The 26732-nt window shown below is 38.0% G+C and overlaps 1 protein-coding gene across 3 annotated transcripts; it reads right to left on the reverse strand.

The window, feature by feature from the left end:
- Positions 1-2430: 2430 nt before the first annotated feature.
- On the reverse strand, positions 2431-26668 carry DHFR (dihydrofolate reductase). 3 transcript variants are annotated; one of them, XM_082650998.1, is made up of 6 exons: positions 26528-26668; positions 26139-26188; positions 23560-23665; positions 16616-16742; positions 11609-11724; positions 2431-3676 (listed from the first exon to the last, which is right to left on the reverse strand). In XM_082650998.1, the coding sequence occupies exons 1-6, from the start codon at positions 26611-26613 to the stop codon at positions 3598-3600; spliced, it is 564 nt and encodes a 187-aa protein (XP_082507124.1). In that variant the 5' UTR covers positions 26614-26668; the 3' UTR covers positions 2431-3597. The 3 variants fall into 3 exon arrangements, with proteins under 3 accessions (XP_082507124.1, XP_082507123.1, XP_082507125.1); XM_082650997.1 differs by having other exon boundaries at positions 26510-26668; XM_082650999.1 differs by having other exon boundaries at positions 26406-26534.
- Between the last annotated feature and the right edge of the window lie 64 nt (positions 26669-26732).

Genomic DNA, 26732 nt, shown 5'->3' on the forward strand with positions numbered 1-26732 from the left:
GCATGGTTCTATTATTTCAGTTTTTTTTAATTCCCTCTCTCCTTCCTTCCTTCCTTAAAGGTATCTCAAATTCAGTGGGCCCAAAGCCAAAATCAAACTCCAGAAAATCCCGTTACCTCCAACTTTAAAAAAAAAATTAATTTTACTTATTTTTGGCTGCATTGGGTCTTTGTTGCCATGTGCAGGCTTTCTCTAGTTGTGACGAGCAGAGGATACTCTTTGTTGCAGTGCACGGGCTTCTCATTGTGGTGGCTTCTCTTGTGGCAGAGCACGGGCTCTAGGCGCATGGGCTTCAGTAGTTGCAAGACACGTGTTCAGTAGCTGTGGCACATGGACCCTAGAGTGCATGGGCTTCAGTAGTTGCTGTGCATGGGCTCAGTAGTTGTGGCACGCAGGATCTAGGGTGCAGGCTCAGTAGTTGTGGCATATGGGCTTAGTTGCTCCATAGCATGTGGGATCTTCCTGGACCAGGGATCGAACCCATGTCCCCTGCATTGGCAGGTGGATTCTTAACCACTGTGTCACCAGGGAAGTCCCTACTTCCAACTTTTAAATCTATCCTAAATCAAATATTTTTACTATGCCCAATCCTCTAGTCTGAATTACCATCATTCCTCTCCTGAACTTCTAATTGATTTTCCTAATTCTGTATATTTTTAAATTGTAAAATATTTCAAACAATGTGTGGCTTTATACTTTTTACTATATTAAAAAGTATGAAAATCTTACATACACAATCATAAATATATGCAATTGCTTTAAGTGTTTAGCATTCGCTGTTCCTATGCATGCCAGCAGCCTCTTATTGCAAATACCTGGGACTCTAGCAGCTGGAGTGTGTTCAATACACAGGTCAGGGAGCTGACAAACCTGGGAGCAGCCCCAAATCAACGAGTTCGGGATAAATACTCCGGATTTCCTCCCCTCCATTTCCCAGATATCTCAGCACTATTGAGTTTGTTACCCAATGGGAATCTGCTCACTGACCTTGAACTGGCCTTCTTACCTTCCCAGTTTTACTTTTCCACATACCAATTGGTGCTTTCTGGTATCATCTATCAAATAAACTGCTTCATTCAAATTCTAGTCTCAGGATCTGCTCTGGGGGAAACCCAATATAAGACAGTAACATACTCATTTTGTCACTGGACTTGCAGGTTGTTTTGTTTTTCACTGTTACAAACAAGGCCGCAACATTTTTCTACAAACTTCTCAAGATTCATGTAGGAGGTTATCTCTTGGTATTGAATGGAACTGCTGGGTCAAAGGGTATGTGCATCTTCATCCTTAATAAATATTGCCAACATTTTTAACAGTCTGACAATGTTAAGTATTGGAGAGAATGCCACATCTGATGTGTATGGATGGTACCTTGCTGTAGTTTCATTTATTTTTTAAAAATTTATTTATTTTTCTGTTTTTGGCTGCACTGGGTCTTCGTTGCTGCACGCGGGCTTTCTCTAGTTGTGGCGAGCGGGAGCTACTCTTCATTGCGGTGCATGGGCTTCTCATTGTGGTAGCTTCTTGTTGCGGAGCACGGGCTCTAGGCATGCAGGCTTCAGTAGTTGTGGCACGTGGGCTCAGTAATTGTGGCTCGTGGGCTCTAGAGCACAGGCTCATTAGTTGTGGTGCACAGGCTTAGCTGCTCCGAAGTATGTGGGATCTTCCTGGACCAGGGCTTGAACCCATGTCCCCTGCATTGGCAAGCAGATTCTTTTTTTTTTTTCTGCAGTACGTGGGCCTCTCACTGTTGTGGCCTCTCCCGTTGCGGAGCACAGGCTCCGGATGCGCAGGCTCAGCGGCCATGGCTCATGGGCCTAGCTGCTCCACATCATGTGGGATCTTCCCGGACCGGGGCACAAACCCGTGTCCCCTGCATCGGCAGGCAGACTCTCAACCACTGCGCCACCAGGGGAGCCCCAAGCAGATTCTTAACCACTGTGCCGCCAGAGAAGCCCTTGCTGTAGTTTTAATTTGCATTTCCCCAATTACTAGTGGGAAGGTAAAACTTTTTATATATTTTTGGCCCCTTGAGTTTCCTCTTCTCTAAATGGCTTGTTTCTTTTTCTTAGCAGTATCTGATACCTATAAATTCTGGATACTAATAGTTTTCTGGTTATGTTCCTTGCAGAGAGCACCACTGTCTTCTTGTGGTTGTAAGTCTTAGTCAGTATTGATTCCTATTCTTCTGTGTGATCTGTTTTTTTCCCTCTATGGAAGATTTTCGGACATTTCTTTTTATTCCTGATGTTCTGTAACCTAATTTTACTGCTAAGAGTAAAGGGCTCAATTTATCATTTTAAGTAGTTTTTCATGAAAATAAGTACATAATGCTATAAAAAATCTAATCACAACAGACATACCTAACGCAGAAAATAACACTCCCAACTTTGATACTGTCAACAGTTTGCAGCACGCTTTTTCCCACACATGAACACTTATTAAACGTTTTGAGTATTATACACAATTTGCTTCTTTTATTTAGCAATTTTTGGCATTTTCCTGTCAGTACTTCATTCTTTTTAACTGATGCAGATGTTACATTTTATAGACATATTGGTTAGTTATTTCTTATTAATCAACATTTGGGCTGTTTCTAAGTTTGAAAAAAAAAGTCGCAACAAATACTCTTGGGTCCATATCTTTGTTCAGGATTAATTTCTAGAAGTGGAAGTTCTGGGTCCAAACCCAGAATATTTTGAATTTTAATTGATATTGCTAACTTACACTCTAAAAAGTTTGTACCAATTTATAAGGCAGAAAATGCTATTTTTTTTGGATACTTAATCTAAATCTTTGCTCACGTGATGGGTAAAACATGTTTTAATTTTCATTTTTTAATTCTGTGAAGTTTAGTTTCTAACTTACTAATTTTGGTTTCTAGCAATATTCATTCTCAATTTATTACCTCTTTGAATTTTTAATTTTAGATATTATGTTTGATATTAGATTCTTTTTTGTAAAGAGCAGCCAATTCTTGTTCTATCATTGTAACATCCCATGCAATCTCACTGAAGATCAGGAACAAAGTTTTTTAAGGTCTCAAACCTTCTCCTTTATCCACTGAAAAGGTAGTCTCGTACCTGCCTCTTTACTATCCCTGTGGAATATCCTGGATTTTTCAACTTACTGACTCCTAGTCTAAGTGAAGGGAATGTTTTTCAGAAGTGTGATATAAAGTAATTCACAGTCCCTCTTTTGATCTAATTTAAATAACTGAATGCTAGCTCTTCTGTTTATAATCCATTTCTGACCTTTGGACCCATCTACCTAGCTCCTAGCGCTATATATAGGCTCTGGTTTCAGCTCATGCTACCAGGGCACTTTCCTACTTTGGGCTGTCTTGATAGATATTCTACCCTAGGCAGGTGCTGGTCACCTATTCTTGACTCTTGATTGGCATTCAGGAAGTTACAGCAAGAAATGTTTCACAGATGGTATCTGATACAGTCTAGTTAAGATTAATGGGGAATAAAAGTACTTTGCTTAGAAATAATTATCTATAGATCTAAAGTCAACAAAAGTCTCTACAACAAAAAATACATAATTTTGCTGGGGGAGGAGGAGGCTTGAAATAGATCAGAAAACACTTTCACATTAATTGCTCTTTTCATATACTTCAAATTTGTACTTAATGCCTTTCTCCTCCTGGACATCAGAAGGAACACCTGGGTATCTGTAAAAGAAAAAGATGTATAATTAAATATTATGCAAATACACTACACATGCAAATAGTAAGAAAAATTTCAAACTACAGAAAGTTAGAAAATAAAAAGTATAATTCTTCCTTTCCTTCTAACTCCTAGTTTTTCTCCCCCAAACTAACCACTGTTAGCAGTTTCTCTTTTATGTTCCCACTCTTGTCACCCAGCTAATATGAAATTTCTTAAGAACTTTTTGCAAGTCTTACATATGTTATCAAATCTCTTGTGTGAGCAAAGAAAAAATAAAACACAACCTTTAGCTGTTAGAGTGGAACTGAAGTTGTGTGTGGTGCATGGGGATTCTTTTTTTTTTTTTGCTGTACGCGGGCCTCTCACTGTTGTGGCCTCTCCCGTTGCGGAGCACAGGCTCCAGATGCACAGGCTCAGCGGCCATGGCCACGGGCCCAGCTCCTCCGCGGCATGTGGGATCTTCCTGGACTGGGGCACGAACCCATGTCCCCTGCATCGGCAGGTGGACTCTCAACCACTGCGCCACCAGGGAAGCCCGGGGATTCTTGATTTGTTTAATCAGTGGACGCCACACTGCTCTAATTCCCCACTGTGTGGCTTATTTCATATCCTTTACTAGAATCACTGTTTATCTGATCTTTTCTACTCCTAACACTCACTTAGGTGTGTGTTTCCTTCAGCTTCTAAGTCAAAACCCAGGCCCTCCTTTGGGTATATACTTAGACGTGGGATTGCTGGATCACATGGTAGTTCTACTGTTAGTAATTTGAGGAAACATCATACTATTTTTCATAGTGGCTGCATCATTTTACATTCCTACCAACAATGTACAAGAGTGCCAATTTCTCCACATCCTCGCCAACACTTATCTTTTGTAGTGATATTTGCACTTCCATGTTTACTGCAGCATGATCCACAATAGCCAAGATATGGAAACTACAGTGACAGATGAATATATAAAGAAAATATGTATACATACAATGGAATATTATTCAGCCTTCAAAAAACAAGGCAGTCCTGCCATACGCAGCAACATGGATGAACTTGGAGGACGTTATGCTAAGTGGAATAAGTCAGTCACAGAAGGACAAATACTGCATGATTCTACTTATATGAGAAATCTACAATGGTCAAATTCATAGAAACAGAGAGTAGAAGGGTAGTTCACAGGAGTTGAGGGAAGGAGGAAACAGGGAGTAGCTGTTCAAACGGTATATAAAGTTTCAGCAAGATGAGCAAGTTCTGGAGATCTTCTGTGTAACGCTGGCCCTACAGTTTAAAATAGTATATTGTACACTTAAGCATTTGTTGAGAGTAGATCTCATGCTGTGTTCTTATGACAACAAAAAAAATTATTTTTCACTGAACACCACTGCCCGCCCCCAACAAAAAAAAACCCCAAACCCGGGTCTTCCACTGAAGGCTGTTCTGACCACTCTTGTCCACAACCCTAATCTTGGTGCACTTCTGTAGGCTTGTGCTGGCTGTATCCACTGTGCTGGAGGTGAGGGGTCAGGAAGACTTGCTTTAGTCAGGCTTGTGTTTGAACCTGGTTCTGCTGTGTGACACTTAGCTATCAATAAAAAGTCTTCATCCTTATAGAGAATTTAGCACTGTGCCTGATATATTAAGTGCTCTACAAATGTTACCCATTAATGATATTAGTTTGTTTTGTCCCCCTAACTATTTTCTAACCTCATCGTAGGCAGAGATAACATAGAAAACAAATTTAAGTCTCTTATGATACCCAACAGAATGCTGAGTAATAATAGGAATTAACCTTTTGTTGACCAATTAGAGATTATGCCATTTTGAAAAAATATATAATTAGAAACATGAAATAACAATAGCATAATAATAGGTAAGAAAAAAAAGGAGAATATATTTCAGAGGAAGAAGGTATGTTTGTATTTACTAACCATTTCCTAAGCTGTTTCTGTTCTACTGTTTTAGTAGCAATATAGTTTTTTCTTTGTTTAAAGAAATGATTTTACTAGGCCAACTTTAAACCACAATTTTACTTTCTTAGATGAGTCACCAAAAGCAACATTTACATTTGTGTGTGTGTGTAAAATTCTCAAGAGTATCAAGATTGTCAGCTAACAAGATAAAAGCAAAGTATCAAATCAAAGCTATTTCTAAAACCATGAATAATAATGATTTAGAAATAACTATGCTATGGGCTAGATATGCTCACTAGTCATGGTAATAATGTTTATTTTCTCTGTGAAACGAAAATTGAATTCTGCTTAAGATTAATTTTACTTTCCACAATATTCACATATTCAGTCTGTTTTAATAATGATAACTACCTCATAATCATAATTCCAAACTTTTCTGAAGAACAAACTGTCTAAGAGCAACCTTTGAACTCCAAGTTTAAGTCTAACAGGATTTGGAAATACCACCTATTTATTATGAACCACCCAGATAGATGGTCTTTTCTAGAATCTTCAAGCACTAAAGAAGCAAATGAATACAAATAATCATAAGATCTGAACTGACAAAGGAGCATGAGAATAATGCAGAGGTGATTTGATGGAAGGTCTAAAATAGAGGTAAACAGAGTTCCTGGAACAGGTATCCATAAGAACCAAATCATAACTAAAAATGATGACTCTATAGGAAGCACAAGCTCAGGAGGAGAGGGATCCACAAATAATATGGACAAATACACCAGGATCCTGTTGGACAGTCAAGAAATAATGGGAACAGAAGAGGAAACGTCAACCCATCTAAATCCTACTTCAAGTGTCTACTGGTGAGGGGCATCTGTCCCAGCTCTGGAGCCAATGACTGCCTCAAAGGCCTCTTCTGGTCTTTAATCCTATTTGACTACATGGTCACATGAAAGGTTGTTAACTAGAAGGAGAAGTCTGTTTGGGGCTCATTAAGTGGGAAAACTGCTGCTATAAAATATTTTGCTCTGATGGTTTGGTTGGATCCTAGTGTGAAATAGTCTGAGACAGAAAGACTTCTTCCAGGCAAGATGAATAAGGGCAGATTAATGGACAGGCTGGCATGGTGCTGTCAAAAAAAATGATTGCATTGACAATGACCCACTGGGAGAAAAAGGGAGACACAAAGTAAAACCATCTTACTTCATTAATATTCTGCTTTTAGACTTCTACCACTTGTGGCTTCATCTACATTTTAATTTATTCTCTTCTTGCTCATAGTAGTCCTCTTTCATTTTTATTTCATTATACTGGTGCTTTTATTACCAGGAATTTTGGTGTTAATAAAAGATACTGTGTTTGAACTGAAACCTATGTAACCACAGAGGCCTAGGATAGGGATAATGGAAGACTAAACGAAGTGGGTAGCTGTGGGGAAAGAATGAAGGGGAGTAAAGAATGATCAGAACTCATTTCTGGACAGTAGGGAGCAATTCTAAGTTGCCCAATGTAGAGAGATTTGGAAAGAAAGCTCCAGAATTGAGCAGTGTTACAGATGTCCAGGGACAAAGCATATTCTCTTTGCTTCAGAGGTTTCCTTTTTCTCTATTTCATGAAAGATTTATACTGCTTCATATCTCCCTTATCCCTTAGGGGATTCCCTCCATCCCATGTTAAAGAGGCTGTTACTATGTTGCTACAGGCTTGAAAGTACAGATGACTGTGACGTGCTGCAGTGGAAGAAAGGACTTTCTGTTTTCTTCCATAGCCTTGTTTAGAATGTCCATTTTGGAGCAATTTCTTTGAATTTTGGCTTTGGATAGCAATTTCCTATCTCAGTCTATTCACCATTAAAAATTTCTCAGACATTTAAAGAAGAATTAATACCAGTCCTTCACAAACTCTTCTAAAATGTAGAAGAGGAGAGAACACTTCCCAACTCATTCTGTGAGGCTAGCACTATCCTGATAGCAAAACTAGATGAAGACGTTACCAAAAAAGCCCTACGGACCAATATACCAATATCCTTATGAATATAAATGTAAAAATCCTCAACAAAATATTAGCAAATGGAATTCAGCAACATATAAAAAGGATTATACATTACTACCAAGTAGGATTTATCTCAAAAATGCCAGATGGGTTTAACAGAAAAATCAACTGATGTCATATACCATATTGATAGCATATTAAGTATTAATTATATATTTTGTCTTATTAATGACAAAAACCACATGATTATCTCAAGAGACTCAAAAAAAAAGTATCTGACAAAACCCAATACTCCTTCATGATAAAAACACTCAATGAATAAGAAATAGAAGAGATCTTCCTCAGTGTGATAAAGGGCATGTATGAAAGACCCACAGCTAACATCGTATTTAATGGATGCTTTCTCTCTAAGATCAGGAACAAGACAAGGATGCCTGCTCTTGCCATTTCTATTGAACATCATACTGGAGGTTCTAGCCAGGACAATTAGGCAAGAAAAAGAAATAAACAACATCCAGATTAGAAAGGAAGAAGTAAAACTATCTCTATTTGCAAATGATATATTTGGTATCTAGAAAAGCTGAAGGAATCCATTTACAATCAGAATAAATGAGTTCAGTGAGGTTACAGGATACAAGCTCCATAAACAAAAATCAATTGTATTTCTATATATTAGCAATGAACAATCTGAAAATAAAATTAAGAAACAATTTGATTTACAATAGTATCAAAAAGAACAAAATATTTAAGAATAAATTTAACAATGAAGTGCAAGGTTTGTACACTGAAAGCTACAAAACATTGCTGAAAGAAATTAAGGAAGATCTCAATAAGTTGAAAAGACATCAAATGTTCATGATTTGGCAGTTAATACTGATGTGATGGCAATACTCTCCAAAGTAATTTACAGATACAGGGCAATCTATCAAAATCCTAGCTTGCTTTTTGGCAGAAATTGACAAGCTGATCATAAAATTCATGTGGAAATGCAAGGAACATAGAGTAGTCAAAACAACAAAGAACAACAAAGTTGGAAGACTAGTACTTCCTGATCACAAAAGTTATTACACGGCTGCAGTAATCAAGACAGTGTGGTTCTGGCATAAAGATACACATGTAGATCAGTGGAATAGAACCGAGTGTCCAGAAATAAACCCTCACATTTATGGTCAATAGATTTTCCACAGAGGTGCTAAGACAATTCAGTTGGGGAAAAGAACAGTCTTTTCAACAAATAGTGCTAGGACAACTAGTGTGCTGCTTACCGAAGAATGAACTTGGACCTCTTCCTTATAGCATATATAAATTAAATCAAACAGATCATAGACTTAAGAGTTAAAACTATAAAACTCTTAGAAGAAAACACAGGAAAAAAATCTCTGTGAGCTTGGATTAGGTAATGGTTTCTTAGGTATGAAACCAAAAGGAAAATCGACAAAAGAAAAAAATAGAAAAATTGGACTACATAAAAATTAAAAACCTTTGTGCTGTAAATGATTAGGAAAAGTGAAAGTCAATCAGGAAAGTGAAAAGACAACTCAGATAATAGGAGAAAATATTTTCAACTCATATATCTGATAAAGGAGTTGTACCAGAATATTCAAAGAACACTTAAAACTCAGTAATAGAAAGATAAATAACCAAATTTTAAAAATGGGCAAAGGATGTGAATTGGTATTTTTCCAAAGAAGATACAGTATATAAATCTCAAATAAGCACCTGAAAAGATGTTCAACATCATTAGTCATTAGGGAAATGCAAATCAAAACCACAATGAGATACCACCTCATCCCTACTAGGATAGCTTATAACCAAAAAGGCAGACAATAACAAGTGTTGACAAGGATATAGAGAAACTGGAACCTTCGTATGTTGCTGGTGGGACTGTAAAATGGTACAGTCACGTTATCAAAAGTTCAGCAGTTCCTCAAAATGTTAAACTATATGACCCAGTGATTCTTCTCCCAGATTATACCCAAGAGGAATGAAAAATAAATCCCCACAAAAACTTGTACATGAATGTTCAAAACAGCATTACATTAACCAAAAAGTGGAAATAAATCAAATGTCTACTAATTGGTGAATGGATATATATAATGTAGTAAATCTATACAATGGAATTCTTTTTGGCATGAAGTACTGATACATATTACAACATGGATGACCTTGAAAACAGTATGCTAGGTGAAAGAAGCCAATTCCACGAAAGAAGCCAATTCCAAGAAGGACTTCATATTATATGATTCTGTTAACATGAAATATCCAGAATAAGCATATCTATAGAGATAGAAAATAGATTTAGTGGTTCCTAGAGCCAGCAGGGGAAGGGAATGGAGAGCGACTGCTAATGTGTACAGCGGTTCTTTTTGGATGGTGAAAATGTTCTGAACTTAAGATTGTGGTGATGGCTGCACAACTCTGAATATACTAAAACCATTGAATTATATACTTCGAATGGGTGAATATTGAGATGTGTGAATCATTTCTCAGGAGATGTTAATATTTTCTTTTCTAAGAGTCAAAGAGCCAGAATTGTATTTGTTTTAAGTTATCAAGGATCTTGAAGGGTCATAGCTTTGGAAAGAGGTCTAATCGAGAGTGACAGGGTTTACAAAGGTATTTAATATGAAGCTGATTCACACAGTAATCTATTCTTTTTGTTAGTAGCAAAAAGAAAGGAAAGAAATGAGGGATAGCAGAGATCAATAGCCACATAATGTGAGAATCAGCCATCTAAGCGGTACAAGAGAAAATAAGGTGGGACAAAGAAACAGCTGATTTAAAAAAATATATATATATATATGAAATCAATGTGATTTTTCTAAGTAGTCACCTTTGGAGACTATAAGCAAAAGCCTGTACTTTAGCTGTTTAGAAACTTTTTAGAGTTCTTAGAATTTCCAGTTTTCCTTAGACCTAGTTAAGAGCCCAAGAAAATCAGTCACCAACTTCATTTGACTTGAGACCATTACCTATATTACTCTGTAAAGTAATATACTTTATTCTAAACTTGGCCATCCATTTATTCAGACTTGGCTCTGAATGCTGCTTTTAGGAGGTATTTCCAAAATCAAACTTGCACTCAAAGAATGACTGTTTTCAACTGAGTGTTTGAAAGAATGTGTTAAGAGCTAGTCTAAAAGTGTTGATATAATTAATCTTCTACTCTGCATAGCCAACAGCTGAAAAGCGCTTTTAAACTAAAATGTTTTCAAAAGCAGACAGTTTCATGCTAAAATCAAAGTAAACTACAGAGTAAATCAAGTGTAACATCTTCTTCCACCTCCACCACTAAGTTAGTTCCTTCATCTTTCACCTGAACTACTGTAAGTGGTCTCCCTGCTTCACTCTTGCCTCCTCCAGCCCATTGCCCATAAACAGAAGAGTATCACTCTCTATTCAGAACCCTCTAAACCTGCCCTGGGTCTGATCTCTCTTGGTCTCCCCCTCGCTCACAATGCCCACCATGGCTTTCAGGTTCAGGGAACACGCCAGGCTTCTTTCTGCCCTCAGTTCTCTGTGCTAGCTACTTCTGGTTTCTGGAATGCTCTCCTCAGCCCTTTGTGTGGCTGGCTTCTTGCCATTTAGATCTGGTGTAGACATCACTCTTCAGAGAGGACTTCTCAGACTACACAGTATCTACCACATCACAGTATTTCAATTTACCACACAGCGACTCTTTGGATGTTTATCTATTATTTGCCACCCTCCTCCTCTACTATAAACGATGTAATCTCCTGGAGAATAGTGACATCTTCTGTCTTGGTAAACACTGTATCCCCAATGCCTAAGACAAAGTCTGATGCTAAATAAGCACTGATCTTACAGAATGAACTAATGCCTATTCTCTAGATTTCAGTGAAGTCATTAAAACCTGAACATTCCCAAGTCTTCAACATTAAAACATATCCAAAAATTCCTATAGTTTTTGTCTATAAAACACATTGCTACTTCGAATTCAATCTGAAGAGACATTCTCTTTTCTATAATTCTTAAGCAGGAAAGCCAAAGGTGCTTCAGACCAATGAATAACATTTTACTTACTCTGGGATAAGTTTATATTTTTCCAAATCAATTTCTGGAAAAAATGTGTCACTTTCAAATTCCTGCATGATCCTTGTCACAAATAGTCTAAGATGGCCTGGCTTGTTCATGGCTTCCTTTGAAATAAAACAAAAGGCATCAATTTCCTTATTTATCTGTGTCAAAAGTTATAGAAACTCTAATATTTTTGCTTTAATTACATACTGAAGTTTGTACTAGGTATTAGAGACATGCTACATATCTTGTTACCTCCAAAGCATGCTATTTAATTATCCTATTCTTTAGTTTGGGACCCTGCAAAGTATGACTTAGTTGGGAATGGCCCTAATCATTTATCAATAATTACAAGGGTGAGTTCAAACATACTCTGGGCTCTAGTTTGCTTACATGAACTCTTTTTTTCATTTTAAGCATTCAATTTTGTCTTTTATCTTTGGTTGTTGTTTAAGAATTAAAAACCCCAAATTATCTAGTTACCCTTCACAGAAAAATTTACATATGTATATATGGATAGGATAGTAATTTCATGAGACCTTGACTAATGAAAATCCCAAGGACATGCTTAGTACATATACATAAAATTTAATGCCTCAGTTTCTCAGCAGATAGTTACAATGCTAGTAGGTAATTTATTCTGTCTTTTGTTGCTAATGATTGCATTTGGCATTATATTGTTAATGACTTTTCTATTACTGCCTATAGTACTATTGATAGTTTATACAGAAAAAAAACTGCCCTGGAACAAATATCTTAAAATTCGAATACAAAGTCAGGAGTCCCAACTGCAACTCTAAGAAAGCAATAACTCTTGATTTTGAAATAGCTTTTGAAACAAAACAAAAACACATATACATATAAATTCAACTGTGTGTAATCCTTAAAATTCCATACAAAGGGCATAGAACAAATTTTACTTTTTATTTTCAATCCTATGGCTTACATTAAATCATTTATTCTCTTGCCCCGATCAAATCAGTATTCTACCAATTCTTACTATACCAAAAATTAGAAAAATTGAAGGGACTAATCACAGCAGCATTTGAAGATCTGTATCAAAGTTAATGATATATGGCCCAACTTTTCTTTTTCTTTTTTTAACATCTTTATAGGAGTATAATTGCTTTACAATGCTGTGTTAGTTTCTGCTGTATAACAAAGTGAATCAGCTATACATATATATATACCCCCATATCTCCTCCCTCTTGCATCTTCCTCTCACCCTCCCTATCCCACTGCTCTAGGTGGACACAAAGCACCCAGCTGATCTCCCTGTGCTATGTGGCTGCTTCCCACTAGCTATCTATTTTACATTTGGTAGTGTATATATGTCCATGCCACTCTCTCACTTCGTCCCAGCTTACCCTTCCCCCTCCCCGTGTCCTCAAGTCCATTCTCTACATCTGCGTCTTTATTCCGGTCCTGCTCCATGGTTCTTAAGAACCGTTTTTTTTTTTCTTTTTTAGATTCCATATAAATGTGTTAGCATATGTATTTCCTTATTTATTTTCATTTTGGATGATCTGTCCATTGGTGAAAGTGGGGTGTTAAAGTCCCCTACTGTTACTGTATTGTGTTGATTTCCCCTTTTATGCCTGTTAGCATTTGCCTTATGTATTGAGGTGTTCCTATGTTGGGTGCATAAATATTTACAATTGTCATAACTTCTTCATTGATTGATCCCTTGATCATTATGTAGTATCCTTGTCTCTTTAATAGTCTTTATTTTAAAGTCTATTTTATCTGATATGAGAATTGCTACTCCAGCTTTCTTTTGATTTCCATTTGCATGGAATACCTTTTTCCATCCCCTTGCTATCATTCTGTATGTGTCCCTAGGTCTGAAGTGGGTCTCTTGTAGACAGCATATATACAGGTCTTGTTTTTGTTTCTATTCAGCCAGTCTGTCTTTTGGTTGGAGGATTTAATCCATTTACATTTAAGGTAGTCGTTGATATGTATATTCCTATTACCATTTACTTAACTGTTTTGGGTTTGTTTTCCTTCTCTTGTGTTTCCTGCCTAGAGAAGTTCCTTTAGCATTTGTTGTAAAGCTGGTTTGGTGGTGCTGAATTCTCTTAACTTTTGCTTGTCTGTAAAGGTTTTAATTTCTCCATTGAATCTGAATGAGATCCTTGGTGGGTAGAGTAATCTTGGTTGTAGGTTTTTCCCTTTCATCACTTTAAATATGTCCTGCCACTCCCTTCTGGCTTGCAGCTTCTGCTGAAAGATCAGCTGTTAACCTTATGGGGATTCCCTTCTATGTTATTTGTTGCTTTTCCCTTGCTGCTTTTAATATTTTTTCTTTGGATTTAATTTTTTTTTTTTTTTTTTTTGCTGTACGTGGGCCTCTCACTGTTGTGGCCTCTCCTGTTGCGGAGCACAGGCTCCGGATGCACAGGCTCAGTAGCCTTGGCTTACGGGCCCAGCCGCTCCGTGGCATGTTGGATCTTCCCGGATCGGGGCATGAACCCGTGTCCCCTGCATCGGCAGGCGGACTCTCAACCACTGCGCCACCAGGGAAGCCCTTTGCATTTAATTTTTGATAGTCTGATTAATATGTGTCTTGGCGTGTTTCTCCTTGGATTTATCCAGTATGGGACTCTCTGCACTTCCTGGACTTGATTGACTATTTCCTTTCCCATGTTAGGGAAGTTTTCATCTCTTCAGATATTTTCTCAGACGCTTTCTTTTTCTCTTCTTCTTCTGGGACCCCTATAATTTGAATGTTGGTGCATTTAATGTTGTCCCAGAGGTCTGTGAGACTGTCAGTTCTTTTCATTCTTTTTTCTTTATTCTGCTCTGCAGTAGTTATTTCCACTATTTTATCTTCCAGGTCACTCATCTGTTCTTCTGCCTCAGTTATTCTGCTATTGATTCCTTTTAGAGAATTTTAAATTTCAATATTTGTGTTGTTCATCATTATTTGTTTGCTCTTTAATTCTTCTAGGTCCTTGTTAAATGTTTCTTGTATTTTTTCCATTCTATTTCCAAGATTTTGGATCATCTTTACTGTCATTACTCTGAATTCTTTTTCAGGTAGACTGCCTATTTCCTCTTCATTTGTTTGGTCTGGTGGGTTTTTACCTTGCTCCTTCATCTGCTGTATGTTTCTCTGTCTTTTCATTTTGCTTAACTTACTGTGTTTGCGGTCTCCTTTTCGCAGGCTGCAGGCTTATAGTTCCCATTGTTTTTGGTGTCTGTCCCCAGTGGCTAAGGTTGGTTCAGTGGGTTGTAGGCTTCCTGGTGGAGGGGACTGGTGCCTGTGTTCTGGTGGATGAGGCTGGATCTTGTCTTTCTAGTGGGCACGACCACGTCCAGTGTTGTATTTTGCAGTGTCTGTGAACTTATATGATTTTAGGCAGCCTCTCTGCTAATGGGTGGTGTCATGTTCCTGTCTTGCTAGTTGTTTGGCATAGGGTATCCTGCACTGTAGCCTGTTGGTCGTTGAGTTGAGCTGAGTCTTAGTGTTGAGTTGGAGATCTCTGGGAGAGCTATCGCCATTTGATATTACACGGGGCCGGGAGGTCTCTGGTAGACCAATGTCAGTCTCGGCTCTCCCACCTCAGAGGCTCTGGCCTGACTCCCGGCTGGAGCACCAAGACCCTGTCAGCCACACGGCTACTAGTGTTGGAATGCTCCTGCAGAGGCGGGGGGCAGCTGGGGCTCACTGCGGGGACAAGGACACTGGCAGCAGAAGTTCTGGGAAGTACTCCTTGGTGTGAGCCCTCCAAGAGTCCACCATTAGGCCCACCAAAGGGCCTGTAGGCTCCATTGCTGGTTTGCCCCAGGCCAAATAATCCTGGCCCACCTTTTCTGTACAGGGTCAGATGGTAAACATTTTAGGCTTTGTGGGCCATATGGTTTCTTACCTTTGTAGGCAAAAGCAGCCATAAACAACACTAAACCAATGGGCATGGTTGTGTTCCATTGAAACCTTATTTACAAAAACAGGCTGGTAGTCCCAAATGTTCTGTAAGTCAATGTGGTGTGAGGCGGATAATGCAAAAACCTACAGATTCTACTTCTTTATTATTTATATAAGTACAGATATATCAAATTATATAAATGTATTTAAGTACTTATATTGTTTAAAGAATACATTTTCAAGTGACTATGGTATTGAATCATTCAAATTGTGATCGGCACTCAGCAAAATAAACAACTTATTTTCTTAGAAATTCATTCTTGGCTGAAAAGATCAAAGGAAAATGTCCATTTTCCCCCTATTACAAATGGAGAATGTTAAAGATTGTAGAAACAGGAACCCAAGAAACAGAGTTTTTATAATGCCACCTAGGATCCTGGTATACTTCTTTCTAAAATAATTTGTGTTCATATATTATGACAAGCCACAAAGGGTAGGGGCTGATTTTTCCTCTCCATAAATGTAATCTTTCCTCAGTGTTATAAAAGAGTTATAAAATTCTATTTATTATCCTCAAAAATGTTTAAAGCTGGAAGTCATCTGGTATCAAGAAAAAGGAATATTTTCTATTTAACACAGTGTCTTCTCTTATGATACGAAATCATGTAACACTTTCCCCCTACCCTCACGTTATATGAAAATTGTTGAGGGCAAGTCTTGTGCTTTGAACAAGTTCACATACATCTAGTCAGTGTATCTCAACAGAGCCTTTCCTCAGTAAGGGACATAATATTTATCCTTGAGGAAAAGATGACAGCTTAGTGTATTTAGGCACATCCAGGGAGGAGAAGACAATGCAGTGCAAGTACAATTCTCAGGAAGGATTTAGAATGTTTTTAAAATTGGAAACATCAACTATTTTGAATTGAAAATAGACTGGTACAGACCTAAAAACTTACTTTTCATTTAGTTTGTATGATAGTATCAAAAAATGAATAGTGCAAATTGGCAATATGTCTAACTTCCAGGAGAAATAACGTGCTTCCTTTGCTCATGGCTTAATCTTTTAAAGTTGAGATGGCAGGGAAGCTGAAAGAAAGAGGGTAGACTATTTCCTTATAGTCACAGATAACGTTACTTACCTTATAAACAGAACTGCCTCCCACTATCCAGACCATGTCCACTGTATTTGTTAATTCTGGTTGCTCAATAAGTTTTAAGGCACCATCCAGACTTTTGGCAAGAAAATGAGCTCCCTGTGGAGGTTCCCTGAGATTACAAGAAAGAATTACACGTAATTTCTATAAACCCCATTCATACTAGTCAAATAATCTGACTAGGAGGCAGTAATTATAAAATTAAAAGCATCATAAATATGAAACCTTTCAATAAAAAGCATTTAACATCAGTATGGCCCATGGCCAATAATGCAACCCACATTTGTGTATGTATGGTCTACAATGAATGAAAAACAGAACCACTTGTGATACTGCATGATATTTGTGGTGGAAAAAAAATCACAACAGTAGTTGTTTCTGGAGGGATGGGGTAAAGATTCACTGGGAAGGGGCTTGAGGCAGCTTTCTGGGAGTGACAGTAATGTCCTATATCTTTGATATGGGGTTACATAGGTGCATATATTTGTTAAAATATAGCAAATGTACATGTAAGACTTGTACATTTCATTGTACATAATATTTATTTCAAAAGAAAAAACAGTAAAGTAATATTAAACTCTAGTTAATGAGATATATAATGAATTATTTAGGGGAAAATATACTAATGTCTGCAGTTTACTTGGAAAAGCATAAAAATAACAAGACTGATGGATGGTTGGATGGATGATAAAACAAGCATAGTATAAAATAATCTATGTGGTAGAATCTATGTTGTGGGTATACAGGTGTTTACTGTAAAATTCTTTCTATAGGCTTGACAGTCTTCAGATAAAATGTTGGAAAAAGAGTGATATGTTTGAGTGACTTTAGTTTGGAATGATATTCAAACTGTTAATAAGTGGTTACCTTTGGGGTGTGGGGAAAGGATTCTCATGTTTCAAACAATATAGAAATAAATGAATTATCAAAAAACGAGCATGTTATTACTTTTGTAATTAAAAATCCCAAAGGGGAAAAGTCAATTAATTTATTGTTTATATTGATTAGCTCAGTCTCTCCCAACCTCCAAAAATGTTATTTTGGTGAGAGTTTGCAATTCCCTTTATAAATGAAGAAACATGCAGAATTGGCTTTCAGAGTAATTAGACACAACAGAAATTACAATTCAATGTCAAGTTCTTAGACTGATGCTTTAAAAAAATAATGTAATTGCCTTTGAACTAGTAGTTCTAACAATGATTAACTAAGAGCTAATGGGGACTACTCATTCTCTTTGCTGCCTCCTTTCTCACCTTCTTGATATCTATTTGACTTACTTCGCTCTTTGTCATCTCTCAAGGAGTTAAGATAGCACAAAGAATGTATTTTGATTCAAAGCTGGAAGAAGACACGGAGACTAGGGTGAAGCTAAAGGAGCCAAGGGATCCCCAAAGGTATCAGGGCAGTTGCAGTGACTAGGATGGACCAGGCCATTCGAGGGGAGAACTGAATTTAGAAGAAACAGATTTGGAGTTGGGGGGAGAAGACAGTCTAGTTAATAAACCAAGTTTACAATGACTTTGAAAGAGTCAAGATGGTTTTGGTAACTGAGGATGTTTAAATCAGGACTGCTGACAGGAGTTAAGGTAGGATGTAAATTGGTGATTTAGGAACTGACATACAAGGAAAACCGGAAGAGGTATTCTAGAAGTAGGTGGATTACGGCAAAATGATTTAGAAGGTGGTATACGTGGTTGGTGTGAACTTCAAAGAAAGGGGACAATCTTTTTGTGAAGACTGTGGAACAATGGCTTGAGAATGATTCAAGGGATTAAGGTAAAGACTACTTCTTTGCCCTTTTGCAGTGAGTCTAAAAAGGAAAACAAAGAACAGATTAAGGATTTGTTTCAGATTTTAGATATAACAAAGACATGGAGGAAATGCTTCAGCACAGTATTGCTACTTAGTGGTATAGAAATGTTTCACAAGAAACACTTGACCCTAGATGGGCAGAAAATTAGCAAAAATTTGAGCCAATGGTTCATCGGCCTCTTCACAGCACAAATCCTAGAAACTAACACAATAAATACCATATGGCAAGCACTCAATATTGTTACTTATTTCATTGCTAAATTTTCTTTCTATAATTATCTCAATCCGATCCAGATTGGATTCCCTTACAAAGGACAGTTGGTATGTGGTAGCACACACACTCTACATCAAGAAGTGTGTGGCCATGCTTGATATTTTGCTCGTTACCCAGAATCTTGAATTCCCTGAGGGTTGGCATGAAGATTAAAAGAGATAATGCACATAGCAGGCACTCCAGTGATACTTCCATCCCTTTCCTTAAAAGCCCTATTCAAGGGAGGCTGCTTTCTACCTGATGGATAGCTGTATTACAAAGAAAATATCTAACATTTATTGAGTGCCTACTTGCTCTGACAAGTAGTAGGGTCAGGCAGTGCTTTATACTCATCATACCATTTAATGTTGCCAGCAGTCCCATGTAGGTACTATTATCCCTTTTTACAGATGAGGATGTTGAGGTTGAGGGATTAGGTTGCCAATAGTCACACAGCTAGGAAATGGTGGACCTAGGATTTGAGTTCCAGCAGCCTGACCTTGGGGCCTGAGGGGCACTTCTTATTCAGACAATAGGCTTTCAACTGGTGGTCATGGGCTACAAAGGTGTTAGATTCTGGTTCCCTCAGGCCTCAGATGGTGTGGCCTAGTTTAGGCAGAGCCCTCAGACCAGTGTTTTCCAGCCTTGAGCTGCCTCATTTGATTACTCTGGGGTATTATATAAACATTATCCTTTCCATTGTGCCTGATGAAAGAGGATGGCAGATAGAATTCTGCCCCAATTTCCCTGAGGACTGTTGGGAAAACAGTTAAAAAGAAAAACCCTAGGCTAGAATCACATCTTAACCAGAATTCAGAAGTATGTTCACTTTAAGACCTTTAATACTCAGTCTTTAAAAATGTGATTTCTAACTATTAAAAATTGATTCAAATATGCTTCATCCTCATAATTGAATACTATGCGGCCACTAAAAATATTTATAGAAATTAATCTTTTAATATATTGAGTGGGGAAAAGGCAGGTTACAAAGTGTTGTTATGTGGGATGATTCTATTTTTATAAACTGACTACAGACCATTTATTCCATGAAAATTCTGGAACCCCCTACTTTGCTAGGAGATATGCCAGGTGCTTGAAATAGAGATTTAAAAAAAAAAGCACTTCCTGTACCAAAAAGATTGTGATGGCAGGCAAAGAAATAGCTCAGCAGTGCCCATAAAAGTGAAAAGGACATGCACTGGGGATGTGTGGAGGATGCTAGATGGGCACAGAGGTTGTGCATCATCTGGCTGGGGTGACAGGAAGAATTCTCTTTGGAGTCTGATCCCTTAGCTGAGTCTTGAAGGAGGTAAAAGTATGAGCAAAACACAGAAGTGACAGGCCACTATAAATATTATTGAGGCTTACATTAAGGTTATTTAACACAAGAAAGCTCCAGGAAAACTGAGAGAAGAAAAGTAATCTGTGGTGAGGTTTAAAATACTAAAGGGCAGTATAATAGAGCAAGGTCCTGAGGACAGAAACAAAATGGAGTCTAGAATAAAACAGTGGAGGCGGGGGAAGGAATTGATTTTAAAAGCAGGGGAGTTTTCTGTCTCAAGATTGAGGGAAGGAAGAACAAATTGATACGTTAAGGTGGAAATAAGATCATGAGCCTGTCCATTGTGATCTCATTAATATTAATATTTTCAATAAGCTACAAAATTATGTAATTTTGGTAAAATAGCAAGGACTGGGGGAGTAGGACCTGATATCTGTAGGGTACCCTCTGTGTGCCAGAAATTTAACATATAAAATATTAATTAACCCTCAAAATCACCCTAAGAAGTTGTCATTAATCCCATTCAGTAGGTAAGAAAGTTGAGGTTCAGCAAGGCTCAAGGTTAATAGGTGCCAGAACAGGTATTAGAAGCCAGGTTGCTAAGTCTTTGCTACACCAAGTATGTGAGTGGTGGGGAGAGAACTGAAGCTTTATGAAGAGAAGAAAGTTTTAATCACTGTGGAGAATATGATAGCACGACCATAAAAAATTATTCTGCCATGAAATGTTAGACAACTTCATGGACTGAAGACAGTTTACAACATCTTATATCATGCAGGCAATTTTGGATTTTCTAAAGATGCTGCCAAAGCTGCAGCATTGCAGTAAAACTTCTTTATTTGGTTTTTGGTTCCAAAGACTTTAAAGCTTATTCATGTTGTAGCATATATCAGTACTTCATTCCTTTTATTGTGGAATAATATTGCATTGCATGGATGTAGCACATTTTGTTTATCCATTTATCAGCTGATGGACATTTGGGATGTTTCCACTTTTTGGCTACTATGAATGATGCTGCTATGAACATTTGTGTACAAGTTTTTATGTAATCATGTTTTCATTTCTCTTGGTTATATACCAAAGAGTGGAATTGCTGGGTCATATGATGATTCTATGTTTAACATTTTGAGAAAATGCCTGTTTTCCAAATGTGGCTGCATAATATTTCTTTTAAAGCCACAACTTGGTTGTCTAGAAAGCTTTAGAAAGGCATTTTTCCTATACCTTATTAAGGGAACAGTTATGCAAAATGACTAGTATCTGGCAGCAAATTTTTGGATTACTTTGAGGATTCAGTTTCTTTTTACATTGTGGGGTGGTGGTGAAAAATTGAATATCTCTAAAAGCTTGCATGAGCAAGAGATTTACATGTATATATCCCCCCCCTTTTATTTAGGACCTAGCAGTGCCTGGCACATAGCAGGTGCTCAGGATATGTGTGGAACTGACCAGCAAGTAGGGAAGCAGAAGGAAGGACAAAAAATAACTCTAATTTTTTTCTCTAACTGGTATCCCTATTTCCTTGGTGTGCTTGGTGATAAAGATTTTAAATTTTCTCTCTGCCTTAAAAAAAAAAAGTGAAATGCACCAACAAATGTTACATATAAATACATAAGAAACAACTGAATCCAATTACATACACCATCATAGGGGGGTCATAAAGAAGAAATAAGACTCATCATTTGAGGAGATATGCTGGCCCAACTGAACATCTACCCCACTGAGATTTCTTTATGTTTGTTTTAGCTCAAGCTGGCCATAAATAAACCTTAGTAGTATTCAAGAATATGTTATTAAAGAGTCTCTGGGAATGGCAATACGGTCTGTGAATTTGGATTCTATGAAGTACAGATATAATCAGAATATCCTAGCAACCAGGAGAAAGAGAACAGCATGAAGATCGGGGCAGATGGCAAGATGCACATCAACATATTCCCCATCACCCAAAGGCAATCAGTGAAATATTCTGGTATACTTTCTTCCAGGTTTTTAACCTATACCATTCTAGGAGGGATTTAGGAGAAAATCTATATAAGCCTGAGTCCCCTTAGGCTACAGCTGTGTAGTGTTTTTCCTTCCGTGGTTGGATAGTCTTCAGGTGTTCACTTGCCTAGGCTATAGTACTGTTATTTAGACACTAATCTAGGTGTTGCTGTGAAGGTATTTTGCAGATGTGATTAAAGTTGATAATTAAATGACTTTTATCTGGGTGGACCTAATTCAAGGGGTTGAAAGGCCTTAAGAACAGATCTGAGGCTTCCTTGAAGAAGAAATTTCACCAGCGGGCAGCAGCTTCAGCCCCTTCTGCAGAGTTCCTCCCTGCCCTTCCTGATGGCCTGCCCTACAGGTATCTGGACTTGCCTACCCAGCCCCACAACTGTGGAATTCCTTGCAATAAAATTCTTTTATTTAGATTCTTTTTATTTAGATTCTTTTATAGATTATTTAGATTCTTTTTTAGATTCTTTTATATTTAGATTCTTTTATCTATCTATCTTCTACTGGTTCTGCTGCTCTGGGTGAACCCTAATAATACACATGGGAAAGGAATACTATGACCACCGTTATTAAGCAAGCAGTGCCCCAGGATGCTGCATTTTTTGTGTGATTATATTATTAGTTTAAGAGAGAATAATTACCATGCCAGTCCTAAACCTTCCCTTATGGTATAATTCAGGCTCCCCTCTCCCCCCGCCACAGTAAACTCCTGCAAAACCCCTTGGGGTTCCAGAAGTTATTTTAGTGGGCTGGGACCAATGTAAAAAATAACAAAAAGAAACAAAATAGCAATCAGTTTGCACTACATGTAGAGTAAATGCCATGGAAGCCTTGGTGAAGGTAAAAGCACTGGAGTTGACTTGATGAAGAGTCTTAATGCTTTTACCTAAACTGCTTCCCCCTCCTCACCCTGCCAAGTCCCCAGGGCATTTCCAGGCATCCAGAACTATGTTACCTAATGTTAAATTGGTAAACAGGAAAATTCCTCCCCCAGGCCAACTAGAGACACTCCCTAGAATTCCTAGGAAATGCTTCCATTTCAAAACTTTGAAAATTTTAACCTTCAGATGCTGGGTAAAGAACAAAAGCACAAAATATTATTTGGCTGTTGTGGTAAACTAGAAATAACAGGGCACAAGACTAGGACCAGTTTTTAGCCCAATCCTAAAATTTACATCTTATTGCATTTAGGGCTAGGTACAGAGAGGGGATAACACTTAAGTTTGGCAAGTTCCATAATATATGTATTTTGATTTTACATGAAACTAGAAAAGTTTATTAAATTACATTATATAACTGATATTTAAGTCTACTGAATAATGGTTCAAGGAAACGTGCAAATCTATTATTACCATAGTTAGATTTAATGTAATTTGTCAAGGTGATGAAATCAGTCACTTGAGTAACAGAATAAGTTACTGTCATATGGCATAAATAACTGCTTATTTTCTGTAATCACCTTTATGATATTAAGTAGCTTCATCCATAGTTACATTCATACTATTTTATTTTGTCCTATACTGACCTCTACCATAAGAAACGGAACATGATTTTCTTGTGGTGAATTTATGGTACAGTACTTACTTGAGTTCTCTACTGAGAACTATATTAATTCTGTCCTTTAATGGTCGATTCTTCTCTGGAATGGAGAACCAGGTTTTCCTACCCATAATCACCAAATTCTGTTTACCTGTAAAATCACACGCAAAAGATAAATGTATTTTGGGAGTATACATATATATTTTTATATATTCATACATATATGCATAGATATGATTGTCGTAGGGACACCTAGTGGATCTGCTTTAAAAAATTAAAATTTAAAACAGCTTTATCAAAATTTACCATTTGTCATCCATTATCTAAGTCTAGTAACTGTTATTTCCTTTGGCTTTAGCCAACTTATAACCAATATATAGTTTTCATCAACTGTAGTCATGTATATTATAGTAGTTAAGAGCAAAGATTCTGGGTTGAAGTGCTCAAATAGAATGTATTCTGTCATCTACTAGGCGAGTCATGTTTATCTCCTGTGTCCTATTTTCCTTATCTATAAAACGGAGATAAAGGTAGTTCCTACTTGTAGAGTTGTTGTGGCGATTGAAGACTTACAATACTCAGCATCTAATATGTACTGTAATAACTGATATAACAGTATTATTCATATTTCCATACTTTATACATTTAGTCATTTTTTAAAAGACAGCTGCTTAATATTCCATGCAATTAGCTTAAAACATTATCAATTGTGCCTCTGTGCATCTAGTTCAAGTATAACGCTTCTATAAAAACTATACACATGTAAAGCTTCCATTTTTGTTTAATTACTTAGGAGAAAAAAACCCTTGGGAGTCAGGTATCTGGATCAAAGGAACATACTCATTTCTATGATTCTTGATATGTTCTGATAGACTATCCAAAGGAGTGCATGTATGTTTTCTTTTTTTAATGTAGTTTTGTTTTATTACTTTTTAAAGAAATTTATTTATTTAATTTATTTTTGGCTGCGTTGGGTATTCGTTGCTGTGCGTGGGCTTTCTCTAGTCGCGGTGAGTGGGGGCTACTCTTTGTTGCAGTGCACAGGCTTCTCATTGCGGTGGCTTCTCTTGTTGTGGAGCACGGGCTCCAGGCGCATGGGCTTCAGTAGTTGTGGCTTGCGGGATTCAGTAGTTGTGCTTCGCAGGCTCTACAGCGCAGGCTCAGTAGTTGTGGCGCATGAGCTTAGTTGATCCGTGGCATGTGGGATCTTCCCGGACCAGGGATCGAACCCGTGTCCCCTGCATTGGCAGGCGGATTCTTAACCACTGTGCCACCAGGGAAGTCCCTGTATCTGTTTTCTTAAAGAATCATCATTAGTTTGATTTTATTTAAACAAAAACACTAAATTTACAAACTGCAAGTTGTAAGACTAAGCATTTTTCAGGTTTTGCTTCACTACGCTTACCAAATATCACCTCCAAGTGTTGGAAAAAAGTTTTTTCCTCCAAGAACAAACAAAAAACCCCCTGTAATTCAGAGCACCCTTATACAATATGCACTATATTTTCAAAGACAGAGTTTTACGTGTTCAATAAGGAGATATCAACTATTAAAGATAATGGAGCTAATAGGTGAGGAATTCTGATGAGGAATATGGCACAGACCTAACCTAACAACTAAGGTAGAGATGATGAGTGAAGGACATAGGGAGGCGTTAAAAAAAAAAAAAAAGCCAAGACATCCTTGGTACCCTTTCATTCATTTATCCAAGTAATACTATATTTACTGAAAACCAGCGAACAGGTCAGGCATGGGATGCTCTTCCTATTAGCAGGCCATACTTGGGATTCATGTCACAATTCTGTAGTTGTGCTTCATTCACATGGTTCATGTCAATTTTTTAGCTTCAAGCTTTTGCCATCATGTCTCCAACTAGTGACTCAAGGGCCAAATTGAAGTACGTTTTATCTGTCCTGTTATAGTTATGCTGCATCTGCTCCTTTCTGATTTACTGTTTCCCTGTTTACTCTGCTATTCCTCCTCTAATGAATAAACACACATGTCTCTTAGGTTTTTTCTCCCTCATGCCCACATTCTTATCCTTGGTTATCCTCTTCTCTCCAGTGGCTCAATTCATCTAGTTCCCCGTGCCTGAAATTGTCCCGGATATACTACAAGCACTTTAAAATCATCATCATTACAGCTGCACACTATTCCCCACTCCTTTATTTTCCATGTCACCCAGACTCTCAAACTGAAAATCTGAGAGTTCATCTTTGATGCCTTCCTGCATCACCTTTAACTTTCTAATCTCCAAATTGAGTATCTTGTAACCGCTTTTTGGACTTTTGTCCTCTCCATTGCCATTCAGGCACTATCATCTCTTCCAGCAGCTATTTCAAAGGCCTGTTCTGGTTTCCTTTGCCAGCGCTAACCTCCACAGAAGCCTCTACCTAGCTTCCAATTTTGACCAATACCTGAGTTGTACGCACGCTCACATAAAATTTCAAAGAAATTAAAAAAAAAAAAGTTTAATGAATCTTGGGAACTGCATCCTCATTTATGTTAGGACAAAAGGTCCCAGACTAACATGAAAAACTTTTAATTTAAGTAAAATTTGCACTGGTAAGCTTCCTTAGGCAAGACCCTTCGCAAATTTGAATCACTTAAAAATCCCACATTACCTTCTACTGAAGAGGTTGTAGTCATTCTTTGGAAATACCTGTATTCATTCCTACAAGTTAGAGAAACACATGGAGTTACTCAGAATGGGATCCCGTGGGCTTCAGCTCTAACGCACCCGACAAACGGTGCGCTGGGGGGACCTCCAGGACTGGGACTTTGCTCTGGGGTAGGACGCGGGGGGAAAAGGCCTAGCGGGGCAGCTGGAGCGGGACGGAAATCAGTAACTAGCCGCCAGGCTCCTGACGCGGAAGGAAGTCTAAGCCTACCTCCCGCCAACTCAGGTCACGAGTCCGACCCCTTCTTTTCGCAGCGTCGACCCGGCCCGGCCCAGGTGCCCCGATTAAGCTCCGATCCAACACAATCGACCCACCTCCGGCCCAGCAGGTACCTGAGCGGGGGCCAGGGCAGATCCCCGTTCTTGCCGATGCCCATGTTCTGGGACACAGCGACAATGCAGTTTAGCGGACGAACCATGATAGCAGCAGAAAACACTTCCAAGATAGCACGTCACACTGACCACGGGGATTACCCGCCAGTTTGGCGCGAAATTTTGGCCACCCCGCCCCCTCAGTCCTATTTGTGCAGGCGAGACC

Source organism: Grampus griseus (assembly GCF_964374135.1).
Source record: "Grampus griseus genome assembly, chromosome: 3".
NCBI classification, from domain to species: Eukaryota; Metazoa; Chordata; class Mammalia; order Artiodactyla; family Delphinidae; genus Grampus; species Grampus griseus.